Source organism: Aphis gossypii, chromosome 2 (genome assembly GCF_020184175.1).
Source record: "Aphis gossypii isolate Hap1 chromosome 2, ASM2018417v2, whole genome shotgun sequence".
Taxonomy (NCBI): domain Eukaryota; kingdom Metazoa; phylum Arthropoda; class Insecta; order Hemiptera; family Aphididae; genus Aphis; species Aphis gossypii.
Window position 1 is genome coordinate 88,723,685 of NC_065531.1, and position 13,954 is coordinate 88,737,638.

Sequence of the window (13,954 nt, forward strand, 5' to 3'; positions counted from 1 at the left end):
TTCTGTGAAACCTACATCCATTTTTCTTTGTGGTTCCCATATCTTGAGAGATCATTTTTTTTTCAAATTGAGTAAATTATGCTAAACAAATATAAAGGTACCTAGTGGTACCTACTACCTACATGTTTAGCAGATTTAAACTTATATTTTATATTTTATTAAGTAGGTGTGTGCCCATGAATGCATAATAATAAGTATTAAATAATATCCTTAACTGATACTGATAAATATTTTTTAAAAATTTGTATTACAAATTTATAAACATAATAATTTAATACATAGTTATTAGCTCAGCTATTAGGTATAAAGACTGAGATGTTTATTAATGTAAATTCATACATTACAGGGTATCTACCTATATGAGTATATTTTATTTTGTATATAATGTATAATACTGTGTAGCATAAACTATATTATAAATATAATATATTATGGTCATGATGGAATTATATTATAAATTGCATTTCATAATTCATTGAATAGTTAGGAAACTTAAACTCAATTGGATGTATTATAATATTATTAATTTATAAATAATTAAAAAGTTATTTTTTATTTATTTTGATATTAACTTATAATTAATATCGAGATATAATATGTATACCAATATTTATTATTGTATTATTAATCATTTATATTAATATAATGTCTATATATTTTTATTCTAGTGCCCTCTTTCACATAGTATACCTAGGTACTAGGATTTTATCAAATATCTATTCAAGTTTAGAATAATGTAAGTTTAAATTTAAAAATAATGCCTAAATATAATTCAAATATTAAATTTAGTAAATCCACTCGTTACCGACAACGAAAAAAAGCTTCAGCTTTATTTGAATCGTTGCCAAGCATTAATAATATTGAAACTCAATCTTAAGAATCTAATATTTTAAATGAGTCTTCTAAGTCTATTCTTCTTTGTGACATTTCCTCTGCATCTACTAATGAAGTTAATTTAAATACTTGGTCCTTAGATAATTTATGTATTGATACTCTTGATAGCACTGTCAGCAATAATGCTGTTATATTTGAAAATGTAAATGAAGATCATGAATCTGACTCAAATGATTCATCAAAATCATAATTTTTAACAAATTCTACTGAAAACCTTGACTTAAAATTAACATTAGCCTTATGGGCTATTAAACATAGTATTACTCATTCAGCATTAAGTGATTTATTGAAAAGTCTAAAACAATTTCCTGAATTTTCTGATATGCCTATTGATTCTCGAACACTATTAAAAACTCCAACAAAGATTTATACTAAGAAAATCAAAGATGGTATTTATCATCACTTTGGATTACTAAATGAAATCTGTGAATTACTTGAGAATTCACAATCTCCACAGCCAGTTTTAATGTTAAATGTTGGAATCAATGGTCTTCCAATTACAAATAATCCGCCTAGTCAGATTATGACTATTCTTGGATACTTTTCTAATGTATCTACTGAAAACAAAAATGTGTTTATCATTAGTGTGTATCATGGAAAATTAAAACCCTTAGATTGTAATGAATTTGTATTTGATTTTGTTAAAGAGCTTAAAACACTAATCGACTCTGGCTTTTATTTTAAAAGTAAGAAAATAAAAATTTTATTTCAAGCATTAATTTGAGATGCTCCAGCTAAATCATTTATTTTAAACATTAAAGGCCATACAGGTAAAGTATCATGTGTACGGTGTCATAGTGAAGGTATATGGGATACTTCGAGAGTATGTTTTCCTAACATTGATTCAACACCAAGGACTCATGAAGAATTTATTCAATACAGTGATACTAATTTTCATAATGGTAAAACTATTTTGACAGAACTGGCTTCATTTGATCTTGTGAAATCAATACCGTTTGATTATATGCACTGTGTATAATGCATACATTAATCATGCATACATTAATCACTTTGCTAGATGTTCGATTCAATAAGTTAGCTGAATTCACACCTGATGAATTTCAAAGAAAATTCCAAGAAAATAGTCGGCGTCATCCCTTTCGAGATGCTAGTCGATGGAAGGCATCAGAAATAAGACAGTGTTTATTATATTTAGGTTGTGTGGTTTTTAAAGATATTTTAAGTGATGACTGATTAGCTTATAATCATTTCTTAGAACTATTTGTTGCAATATGAATACTTGTAAAAGATAATTTTTCTGAAGAATATAATAACTATGCAAATCAACTTCTTCGTCATTTTATTTCTTCATTCAAGACAATTTATGGTAAAATATATATGTCACATAATATACATGCACTTATACATATAGCAGAAGATTCTAAAAAGTTTGGATCATTAGATTCTTTTTCTGCTTTCCCCTTTGAAAACTTCATGCAACCTTTAAAGAAAAAAAAATTAAAACTGGTGTGAAACCTCTACAACAATTAGCATTACGATATACAGCCACTATATACATGATGACCTTTCATCTATAAACAAGAATGGTCCAATAAATATTAGAAATAAATTAGAAAATAGACCTATGTTACAAGATGCCTGTGAACCACAATTGTCTGGTTGGAGAACTAAAAAGTTTTCTATTAAACTGAACAAAGCAAATAATCATGTAAAAATGATTAATGACGATATAGTCAAGATAGAAAATATTGCAACAAGTAAAATTAATACATCCAAAATAATTGTTATTGGAAGACAATATGAAAAAGTATCTGAATACTTCAGTTAGCCTTTTCGAAATTTATGAAGCAAGTTTATTAGGTTGTTTAAAATATTGGCTCTTGGATGACATTCAAGAAAATGTTATTTGTATGATAGTGAATGATACGATTTCTATTATAGTACCATTTATACACTCATAAATTATATATTTAATTCATACTTATAATATTTTATATTTATTTACTATACCTACTCTTAATTATATTATAAAATTAATGTTAATATTTTATTTTATTTTAACTGTTGTATAATGTAATGATAGCCACATATAACGCTATGGTGGTGGCATCATCATAGTCCCTTGCATGTACATAGTCGCACATGTGTTCAGTAAATCGTTCACTCGATAGTGAACATATGTGGTTAGACACTGTTATGTCCTTTGACCATTGTATAGTTTTATTACACCACCGGCCAAAGGAGACACCCATCAACCATCGGGCTCTGGTGCGCGACATCACTCTCCGTACGTGCGCCTTTGGTGATGGACATACGTTTAGAGCCAATTCATGTAAAATACATGCTTATTCGTGTCTTAATTTAAAAACAATAAACCTATTACCTAATTCAATGTAAGTGTTATATCATTTGTGTTTTATTTTAATTGATATTATATTTGAGTGAGTTAACATCACACCTATCCACTTTTTCTATACTGGCTGCATTCAATTGCTGTTAAGTCTACAGTCAGACAAGGGTAAGTCAATTTACTTCATAATATAAATCCTTATATATGTATCTGCATGTGTGTGCACTGTGCAGATATATACATAAGAGGGTAGTAAATCATTTTTGATTTACTACAAGTGGCGCCCAACTCGTAACACAAAATAAATATAAAATATTAATTAATTTATAAATTTAAAGTTCAAAAAAAAAATAAAAACAATAATAAATAAATAAATAAAAAATAATATTAACAAATACCTAATAAATTTAAAATAAAATTTAAAAAAAAATGTATGAGTAAAAATCTAATTTCTTTAAAAAACAACAAATGAACAACGAAAATAAAAACTCGGAAAAATCTGAAGATAATTTAAACCCATCAACATTCTCTTCACAAGATATCAGTAAATTATTAAAACCTCAATTAATAGTTGAACTCACCAAACGAAACCTAATTACTACAGGTACGGTTCCCGAATTAAAAAATAGACTAACACAATACCTTAACGGAGAAACGACACCAAACGATTTTATCAATACCTTTAACGCAAACAAAATGGACAACACAAAAAAACCATATTATAAACCTAATACATTTTCTGGTCTAATTTCTGAAAATATTGACACGTTCATTAGAAAATATAACAGAGCAGCTAGCATAAACGGGTGGTCTGATGAAGAGAAAATAAAATTTTTACCTCTATATTTAGAAGGTCCTGCCTTAACATTCTATGATAATAATGAATCAAATTTAAATAATGACATAAAATGGGCTGATTTAGAAAATATACTATTAAGCGAATTCAAACCCACTGCACAAATAGATATGTTAAAATTACTGTTACAAAAACGAAAACAACTAGATGACGAACAAACTATAAATTATATCAATGAAATAGAATCTTTATGCAGAAGAATAAATCCCACTATGCTCGAATCAGAAATAATACATACAGTTATAAAGGGTCTTAAACCAAATATTATTAGACAAATAGGTATTATGGAAAATAATACTCTTAAACAATAATTAAAAGACAATTTAAGAAAATTTGATTTAATCGAATTTATGGTGACAGGAGAGTTAGATCAATCGCAGACAGAAATAAAATATTCAATTGGATATGACCAAATAAATAAAATAACGGAAAAATTCAATGAACAATTAAAAATTTCCAATGAAAATAATGAAAAACTAAACAAAAAAATTGAAAATCTGTTAGAGAATAAAAATTCAAACACAAACAAAAACACATTTTTTAGAAATCCCAACCTCGTGAAACAAAACATTTTCTTAATCAGAATTATACAAATAATAAAATTCAAAATTGTGAAATCTGTTCACTCAACAATCATACCACAGCTACATGCTTTCGAAACAAAAATAATATTCAACCACAACAATGTAAAGTATGCTTAAAAAACAATCACAGAACAGAAAACTGTTATTTCAATAACATGCCAAATTTGCGATAAAGCAGGACACTCGGCAAAAACGTGTCGATCTATTAATCAGAACTCAAAAAACTAATTTCTAGGTCAAACATTACTGATAGCTGTTCACCTTTATCTCCAGAATTCCCAAAATACAAATATAAAATAAATAATATAACCGAACATATTAAAGCTACATTAAATAATATTACAATTCCAGTAACAATAGATACAGGAGCAAATATATGTTGCATTAGACACAAATTTTTATATCAATATAATGCTAATATAAATTTCAAAAACAGTACGTTAACATTGCGTAAAAATAATAATGGTAACAAAATTAATAATGATATAATCATATAAACCTATAACGATTATAACAGCAACAACGTGCATAATATTAAAGAAGACAAAAAAAAACATATTTCAAACGAACTCTGAATATTCAATTGCCCACTGCATTTTCGCAGACTTAAAAATGAGCAAAGGTTTGGCTGCACAAATAAAAAATAAATTTGGAGACGCCTCGGCTCAATTAAAAAATTTAAAATCAATGGTAGGTGAAGCCATCCCAATAAATATGGGGAATAGGACAATTTATTACCTAATAACGAAACAAAAATATTTTCTTAAACCTACATATGATAATATAAAAACCACATTTCAAAATTTAAAAAAAACAATGAATAAATTACATGATTACAAAATTCCCACTATAGCGGCTGGACTAAACAAACGAAATTGGTCTATGACAAAACAATTAATTTATCATGAATTTCAAAATTCTAACATAGAATTACTTATTTGTCACAAAAATACAAACAATATAACAAATAGTTGGAAAACAAAAGAACATGAAAAGATTATTAATTTAATACATGACCATTACCATTATAATAAAATAATTAAAAATATTAACAACATTAAAGATAATTTTAATAATAAAACAAAATTATATTCCAACAATCCCAACATTAACAAAAACATCAATTATGATACCGATAATATTAATAAATTAGAATCAATATATTACGATCATAATGTCATCATAAGCCCGGTGAGAATGTCCTCGGAGACGGGAATTGTGGTCTCTATGCATTATGTAACGCACTAAATGATAATAAACAAGAAAAAATAACTTCTATAGGTCAACTGTTAGAATTATTACAATTATCTGACATTCCAGGTCATTGGTGGTCTGACAACGAACTGGCATCTATTGACAGCTATTATAATCATGATACTTACATATTTGACGAAAATACAAAAACAGCTGTTGTATATCGTAACAAAAGTAATAAAAGACCCCCGATTATTCTATATAATACAAATGAAAATACACATTGGATCCCAGGCACTAAAGCAATAAACCCTTCACTAAAGATACCATACGATTATGTTGAAATAAACGATTTTAAACCCTCACAACAAATAATCACAGAGATAAATAATAAATATAAAAATACAAAGAAACCAATTACCAATGATAAACTCTAAGAAACTGACAAGGTCGACAAAATACACATAAAACCCGTAGATCATACTACCAAATCAATTACAAATGACCCTAATAAAGAAATCATATACGACAGTGAAGGGACACCAATTAACATATCTCATGAATTAGACCCGTTACAATACAGCCAAGTTTTAACACTATTAAAAGAATATATACATTTATTTACTTCAGATGCGTCCAACATAAAACCGGCTAATATAAAACCGTGTGAAATAAAAATGAAAGAAAATTATAAAGACCCAAAATTTCATGCCCCGCACAGAGTATCTCCACAACAAAGAGATGAACTCAAAACACAATTAGATAAATTAAAAAAAGCAAACATTATTCGTCCAATAATATCCAAATTCGCAGCACCCGCTTTCTTAGTAAAAAAAAAGGAAAAAGGTTCATACAGACTAGTTGTATCATATAAAGAATTAAATGAAAGAGTTGAAACAGACCAATATCCCTTACCTAGGACAAATGACTTATTAACACGTTAACCGCCATATGCCCGCCGGCGGCCATACGATAGCGTATTTGTGTCACGCCAATACTATTTTCGTGGAACGTTCTGTATTTGTTCCTATAAATAACTTTGGATATATTGGTCCTATTAAAATAATTCTAATATTTTCGTGATCGTCGATAAGCTCTAAATATAGATTTATTAACCTTTTTGTATGGTAGCCGGCGGGCATATGGCGGTAAGAAATGATTTTAATAACTTGTACGCCATATGCACGCCGGCTACCATACAATTGTTTATGTATAATTATATTTAGATTTATTATCATTATATTTATAATTATCATCATTATCGAATACGAAAATTATTACTCTTCAGTGTACAGTTGAACTTAGTGGACATCTGTACTAATACGTAAATAGTACATTTTTATTGCCTATATTTTTAATAAAATTGAAAATGGAATCGTCGAATAGGCCGAAAAGGCAACGAATTAATGATTGTGAAATCGAAAAGGAACTTTTTTGTGACTTTGATGATAGTGACTTAAGTGGTTTTAGTGAATTCGATGATTCAGATGCCGATAAAGATTTCCATGCACCATCAGAGAGTACAGACGGGTCCAGTAGTGGTAAGAAACATTTATGCACAATATTAAGTATATTATATGGTTTTAACTTCTAAAATTCACTCAACTTTGTTTTTTGATTATTAACATTTTATCAAATCTATGTATAAAAACATTTTGTAGTTATATTACAGACAAATAAATATTTTAATACTAATTGTTTATATTTATAGTTAGACTAGTTCATAAAAAAATTTAAAATACCAACCTATACTAAAATTATGCAATAAATTAAAATAATATTTCTACAATTTTAGATACTAGTAATTATCGTGAAATTCAACAAATTGAAAACTCTTCTCAAAGTCCGAATGTGACCAATAATGCTTGGTTTAACGTAACAGGCGACTATCAAAAACAATTTGTATTCAATAAAAATCCCGGATTAAAAATTGATATTCCAGAAACTGCATCAGTTTGGTACCATTTTAATTTGTTTTGTAGTGATGATATTATCGAACTCATTGTAATTGAAACAAATAGAAATGCCGAGCAGTTTCTTTCAAAAATTAGATTATCGAAAGCGAGTAGATTTTCCAAATGGGTACCAACAAATTATAATGAAATAAAAAAGTTTATTGGTTTACTTTTATGGATGGGCTTAGTGCAAATGCCAAGCATAGAAAGTTATTGGAGTACAAAATCTAGATATATTAATAATATTGCCGGTAAAACGATGCCTAGGAACAGGTTTGAGTTGATATTAAGATTTTGGCACTTTTCTGACAATATGAAAGCCCCTATGGATGATAGGATTTATAAAGTTCGTGGTTTGATTGAACGTCTCGTTAAAAATTATCAATCTGTTATGGAGCCAGGTGAATATATGGCTATAGATGAGTCGATGGTCCCTTTTCGTGGGCGTTTGAAATTTCGGCAATATATACCAGGAAAGGCCCATAAATATGGTGTAAAGCTTTTTAAAATTTGCGAGGTGAATGGATATACACATGACGTGAATGTTTACGCAGGAAAAAACCAAGTTAACGGCAAGGGCTTGTCTTGGTCTTTGTCAAGAGTTGTCCTGGAGTTGAGTAACCCTTTTTTAAATGCTGGACGGACAATAGTTACTGACAATTTCTATACCTCTTTACCTTTGGCTAACGAACTTTTAGAAAAGAACACTCATCTTATAGGAACTTTAAGATCAAATCGAATAAGATTACCTGAAATTTTTAAAACAAAGCTACGACCTGGTGAAATTATTGGTAGAGAAAATATAAATGGAATTGTAGTCGCAAAATGGCACGACAAAAGGGATGTTTCCATGATGTCCACTAAACACAATATTAACATGGTTGAAACTGGTAAAAAAAATCGTAAAAATGAGTCTATTTTTAAACCGCAAATAATATTAGATTATAATGCAGGGAAAGCTGGAATCGATCTATCTGACCAACTTTCGAGTTATAGTTCCCCTGTATGTAAATCGATTAGATGGTATCACAAAGTTGCCACTGAAGTGTTACTCGGTACATCAGTGGTTAATGCATTAATTGTATATAACATGAATAAACCTTCAGATAAAAAAATATCCATAACAAAGTTCCGTGAAATGTTAGTTGACGAATTACTTGAACTAGACCAATCGCAGATTGCTATATCAGATAGTCCAACTACTTCAACTAAACGTGGCCGAAAAACTAATCACAAATTTGAAGAGACTGCAGAAAGAGATTACCGTAACCGAAAAGTTAGAAAAAGGTGCCTTCATTGCTACTCACTCAAAACTACAGCTGTCGGTTCAAAAAAAGCTAGTGTTGAAACAAAAAAAGTAACTACATATTGTTCTACTTGCAACATATACACATGTATAGATTGCTTTAACAAAAATCATATTTAAACTAATATTTTAATGTTTTTTTTTTAAACAACAATGTATACAATATAATTTTCTGTAACAATGTATCTATTGGTATTTATTGATTTTTATAGGTAGATAACTCTATATTAATTTTTATTTAATATGTATTTTAAATATTAAAATTGTATTATTTGTTTACATACTTAACATGGAAGGTAAATTAAATTATATTTATTATAATTTTTTTTTTATATGCTATTATACTTTCAGAATTTTTTTATACCTATTATGTTCAGAAGTTCATAAAAATGTATTCTTTAATTTTTTTTATATAATAATTTCTTAAAACAAACCAATATTTAAGTATTTTTAATGTTATTAACTGTATTTAATACCAAGTTGTGTATAAAAGTATTTATAAATGTTGTCATTTTCATTAAATATTTTCAAAGGTTCAAATGAACAAAATGTTGTTTTTTTTATACCAAAAGATTTGTCATATTCTTCTCTACGCCATGGTACTATTTAAAGATTTATCATTGTAGCGCCACAAAAATTATAAGCATTTGTTTAAATATGCATTTTTGGTCGCCGGCGGGTCATATGGCGTGGTAATAATGATCAATTATGGGCGCCGGCGGGCATAAAAGTATAGAATTTGAACATTGCTATACGGCCGCCGGCGGGCAAATGGCGGTTAACGTGTTAAGAGCCTTAGAAGGCGCAAAATACTTCAGTTCACTCGACCTCAACAGTGGATTTTTTCAATTACCAATAAAGGAAACAGACCAACATAAATTAGCATTTACATCAGTTCATGGTTTAATGACATTCACTAGGTTACCCCAAGGGTTTAAAAATAGTAGCGCTATATTTCAAAGAGTATTAAATGAAGCATTTTCTGCATTACTATACAAATCCATAATCATTTATATAGATGATCTAGCATCATATGGCAAAAATTTTGATGAAGCATTAACAAACTTAAACAAAGCTTTAAAAATAATTGATTTAATGAATGTTTCTCTAAAAACATCAAAATGTCATTTTTTTAACAAAAAAAATAGAATTACTAGGTCATGTAATTTCACAAGAAGGTATTAAACCATTAAACAACAATATTAAAGCAATAACTGAATTTAAACAACCAAAAACACAAAGAGAGATCAGATCATTTTTAGGCATGTGTTCATATTATAGGAAACATATCAAAGACTTCGCAAAAATTGCTCACCCCCTCACAGAACTAACAAAAGGTGAAAATAAAATTAATTGGCTAGAAACTCATCAAAACTCTTACAATACACTTAAAGAAGGTTTAACATCACAACCTTTACTTAAACATTTTGATGACACTAAAAAAGTATTCTTAACAACCGATGCGTCACTGACAGGATTAGGAGCATATCTTGAACAACCAGATGACAACAACATTTTACACCCAATCGGTTACGCATCAAGAAAATTATTAAACAGCGAGAAAACATATTCGTCCACAACTCTAGAATTATTAGGACTATGTTTTGGCATTACTTACTTCCGGGAGTATCTATGGGGAAGGCACTTTATTGTATTCTGTGATAATATCAGTTTACAATACTGTGCGGGCCGGGTGCGTATAATTATAATACGCGCGCCCGGTCACCGAAATACTTCGTACGCCGAACGCACACACCGATCGACTTGTGTACGTGTGTATACGTGTATAGCAACTCAAAGGAAGTGGACGGGGTCGCCGAGCAAGACCAGAGAGTGCTAGTGTGTGGTGGATGTGTAGGTGTGTATATGTGTGTGGTGTGTGGACTTAAAACTAAAATAAAGGGTAACACGGTGTTTGGTAAGTATAGGTTGCTGTATAATACAAATAATTAAAAAAAAAACACAATATAATAAATAAATCACAGCAACCCAAAAGGTTTAATAATAATAAAATCATAGCCCTTGTGGCTGAATGAAATAATACAATAATTTAGCCCTTCTGGCTCAACAAAATACAATAATATTATATGGCCCTTTTGGCCCAAAAATTAATATGATAATACAGTGGAATCCGCTTAATGTGGGCACGTTGGGACCAGCTCTGTTTGCCCACATTAAGCGGTTGCCCATAAAAACCGAAATTAGTTAAAAAAAAAATTATAATACAAAAAAATTTTTATTTTTATTATCATATACATAATTGAAAAAAAAGTGAAATAATTACTATATAAATTAAATTAAATAAAATTAATTTTTGGATGTGGAAGGTATACAAAACGTTGTAATTGTTCGTTGTCTAAGCTGTTTAGTGTGGATCTGGTTGACAAAATGGGCACACGCTTCAAGCTTATCGGACGGACTATTTTCGTTACCCTCTTGCATGAAGAACTTCTGCAACAAATCAATGCACTTTTTAGCCTCTCTAGCTGTAACTGGTGGTTCGGTATCTTCTTCTTCTTCTTCTTCTTCATCATCATCTTCTAACTTCCTTTTTTTAAGAACATTTTGTACTACAACATCACAAATTTCTTCATTATCATCAAAACAAGGAGCATTTTCATCAATGTTTCCAAATTCGTTATGGTTTTGAACAAACAAAAATTGTTCATCCAACTCAGTCAACTCAGGTTGTGGACCAATAAAATTAGAAAATCCACAATGAGCGAAACAATTCATAATAGTTGAGCAGCTAACTTCTCGCCAACTCTCGGATACAAACTGTATCGCTTGCAATATGTTTATTTTGCCACTTATTTGATTAGCAGTTGCAGATGGTTCAAATAGGTTTTCCTCTATCTTTTCTAGAATAAAATGAACTAGTTTCGTTCTATATCTCACCTTGAGGTTTTTGATAATACCCATATCTAATGGTTGTATTAAGGATGTCGTATTTGGTGGCAAAAATTCTAAAGTGATGTTTTTGAGTTGAACGTTTTTTGGATGTGCAGCACAGTTATCAATAAGAAGAAGTATGGACCTAGATTTTGTTTGCAATTCTTTATCCCATTCACATAGCCAGTTTGAAAATATGGTTGAAGTCATCCATGCATTTTTATTCGCGTGGTAATGCACTGGCATTTTATTTATAGACATATTTTTAAAACATCGAGGTTTTAAGCTTTTCCCCACTACTAGCAGCTTTCTTTTATCACTCCCGGTCATATTGACACATAACAAAACTGTAATCCTGTCCATTGCTTTTTTTGAACCAGATAGAACTTCTTTTTTAAAACATAAAGAACCGTCGGGTGTCGCTCGATAATACAGTCCAGTTTCATCTGCATTAAATATGTTATCTGGGGAAAAGTCGTTCAAAATTATTTTTAGCCTGTCAACTTTCCAATCATTAGAGGCGGATTCATCAGCACTTGCTTTTTCACCATGTACACGTTTGAATTTTATCTCGTGTCTATTCTTCCACCTGCTTAACCAACCATCAGTAGCAATAAACTGATAGTTACCAATTTTCCGGGATAATTCTTCGGCTTTACATTTCAACATTGGCCCAGACACGCGAACACCGCGATTTGTTATCAATGAAAACCACTCACTTAAGGCCTCGTCAACTTCGGGATCTTTCCCTTCTCGTTTACGTTTTTGATTACCAGTTTGAGTTGAATTGAAGTTTTCGCGTAAAATGACTTCTTCTTTGAGCAGTTTCGCCACCGTTGATTTCGGAACGCATAACTTTTCAGCAATTTTACGTTGTGAAGTGCCTGGAGGTAGCGATTTCACTTTGTCTAAAATCGCAATTTTTTCCTTGAGGGAGAGATCTTTTCTAAACATATTGTCACGTTGAAATTCACGTTAAAACTGAAATGCGGGTATTAACGCGTTACAGAACGCGTGTCGTCTATCGCTTTATTTTTATCGCATCTAATAACATTTACACACATCAAAATCCCATTAAAGTTTAAATGATTTTTATTACTTTCGATAAACACAATCTCATAGATATGACGAAATCCGATTAAATTAGTTGTTTTTAAATATATATGTGTATATTCTAACGTTATGATAAAATAAAATTGCCCACATAAACCGATTCGAGTGCCCATATTACGCGGTTAGATTTAACATTGTTAATATACATTTGTATTGGGACCAGACCTGTTTGCCCAGAATAAGCGAATGCCCATATTAACCGGTGCCCACAATAAGCGGATTCCACTGTATAATAGTATGTATATATATATAAATAATTAATGAATAATAATAATAATAATAATAAAAAGAACTCACAATTTGGTGGAGCGCAGTCTGGCCAGCTGGTCCTAGCTATAATAATTTCACACACACACGGATACAAATAATTTAAATAATACACGAAAAATAAATAATACACAAAAAGGAAAAGTATAAATAAATTAATAAATGGATACGGCGATTAGCGCCTTTATAAACCAATATAAGAATATAAGAATATAATAATTTAATAATTTAATATAATACAAAACAAAATCGCACCGATTAGCGCAAACGATTTTGTAAATATAATATTAACAGTGGCGATTAGCGCCTGCACGAATACAATATATATAAAAAGATGTGGCGATTTGCGCACACACGGGATACACTTAGGTATATAAAAAAAAACAGTGGCGATTCGCGCTCACAAAATAATGTAACACAATAATAAATGTGGCGATTCGCGCCCACGACTTTATATTTTGCTCAAAAAAAGGCCCACACGGCGATAATATGCGTTTTTGCGTAAACGCTGGAGAGAGACTAACTAATATTACGGCGACGGATAAAGACAAAAATTGCGGCGGCCGTGTTAAGCTACGCGGA

At 29.9% G+C, this 13,954-nt stretch overlaps 1 protein-coding gene across 1 annotated transcript; it reads right to left on the reverse strand.

Annotated features, from left to right (window-relative positions):
- Positions 1-11,407: 11,407 nt before the first annotated feature.
- On the reverse strand, positions 11,408-12,322 carry LOC126549890 (tigger transposable element-derived protein 6-like). Its single transcript, XM_050200289.1, has one exon. It carries the CDS (start codon positions 12,320-12,322, stop codon positions 11,408-11,410), a length of 915 nt encoding a protein of 304 aa, XP_050056246.1.
- Positions 12,323-13,954: the final 1,632 nt, after the last annotated feature.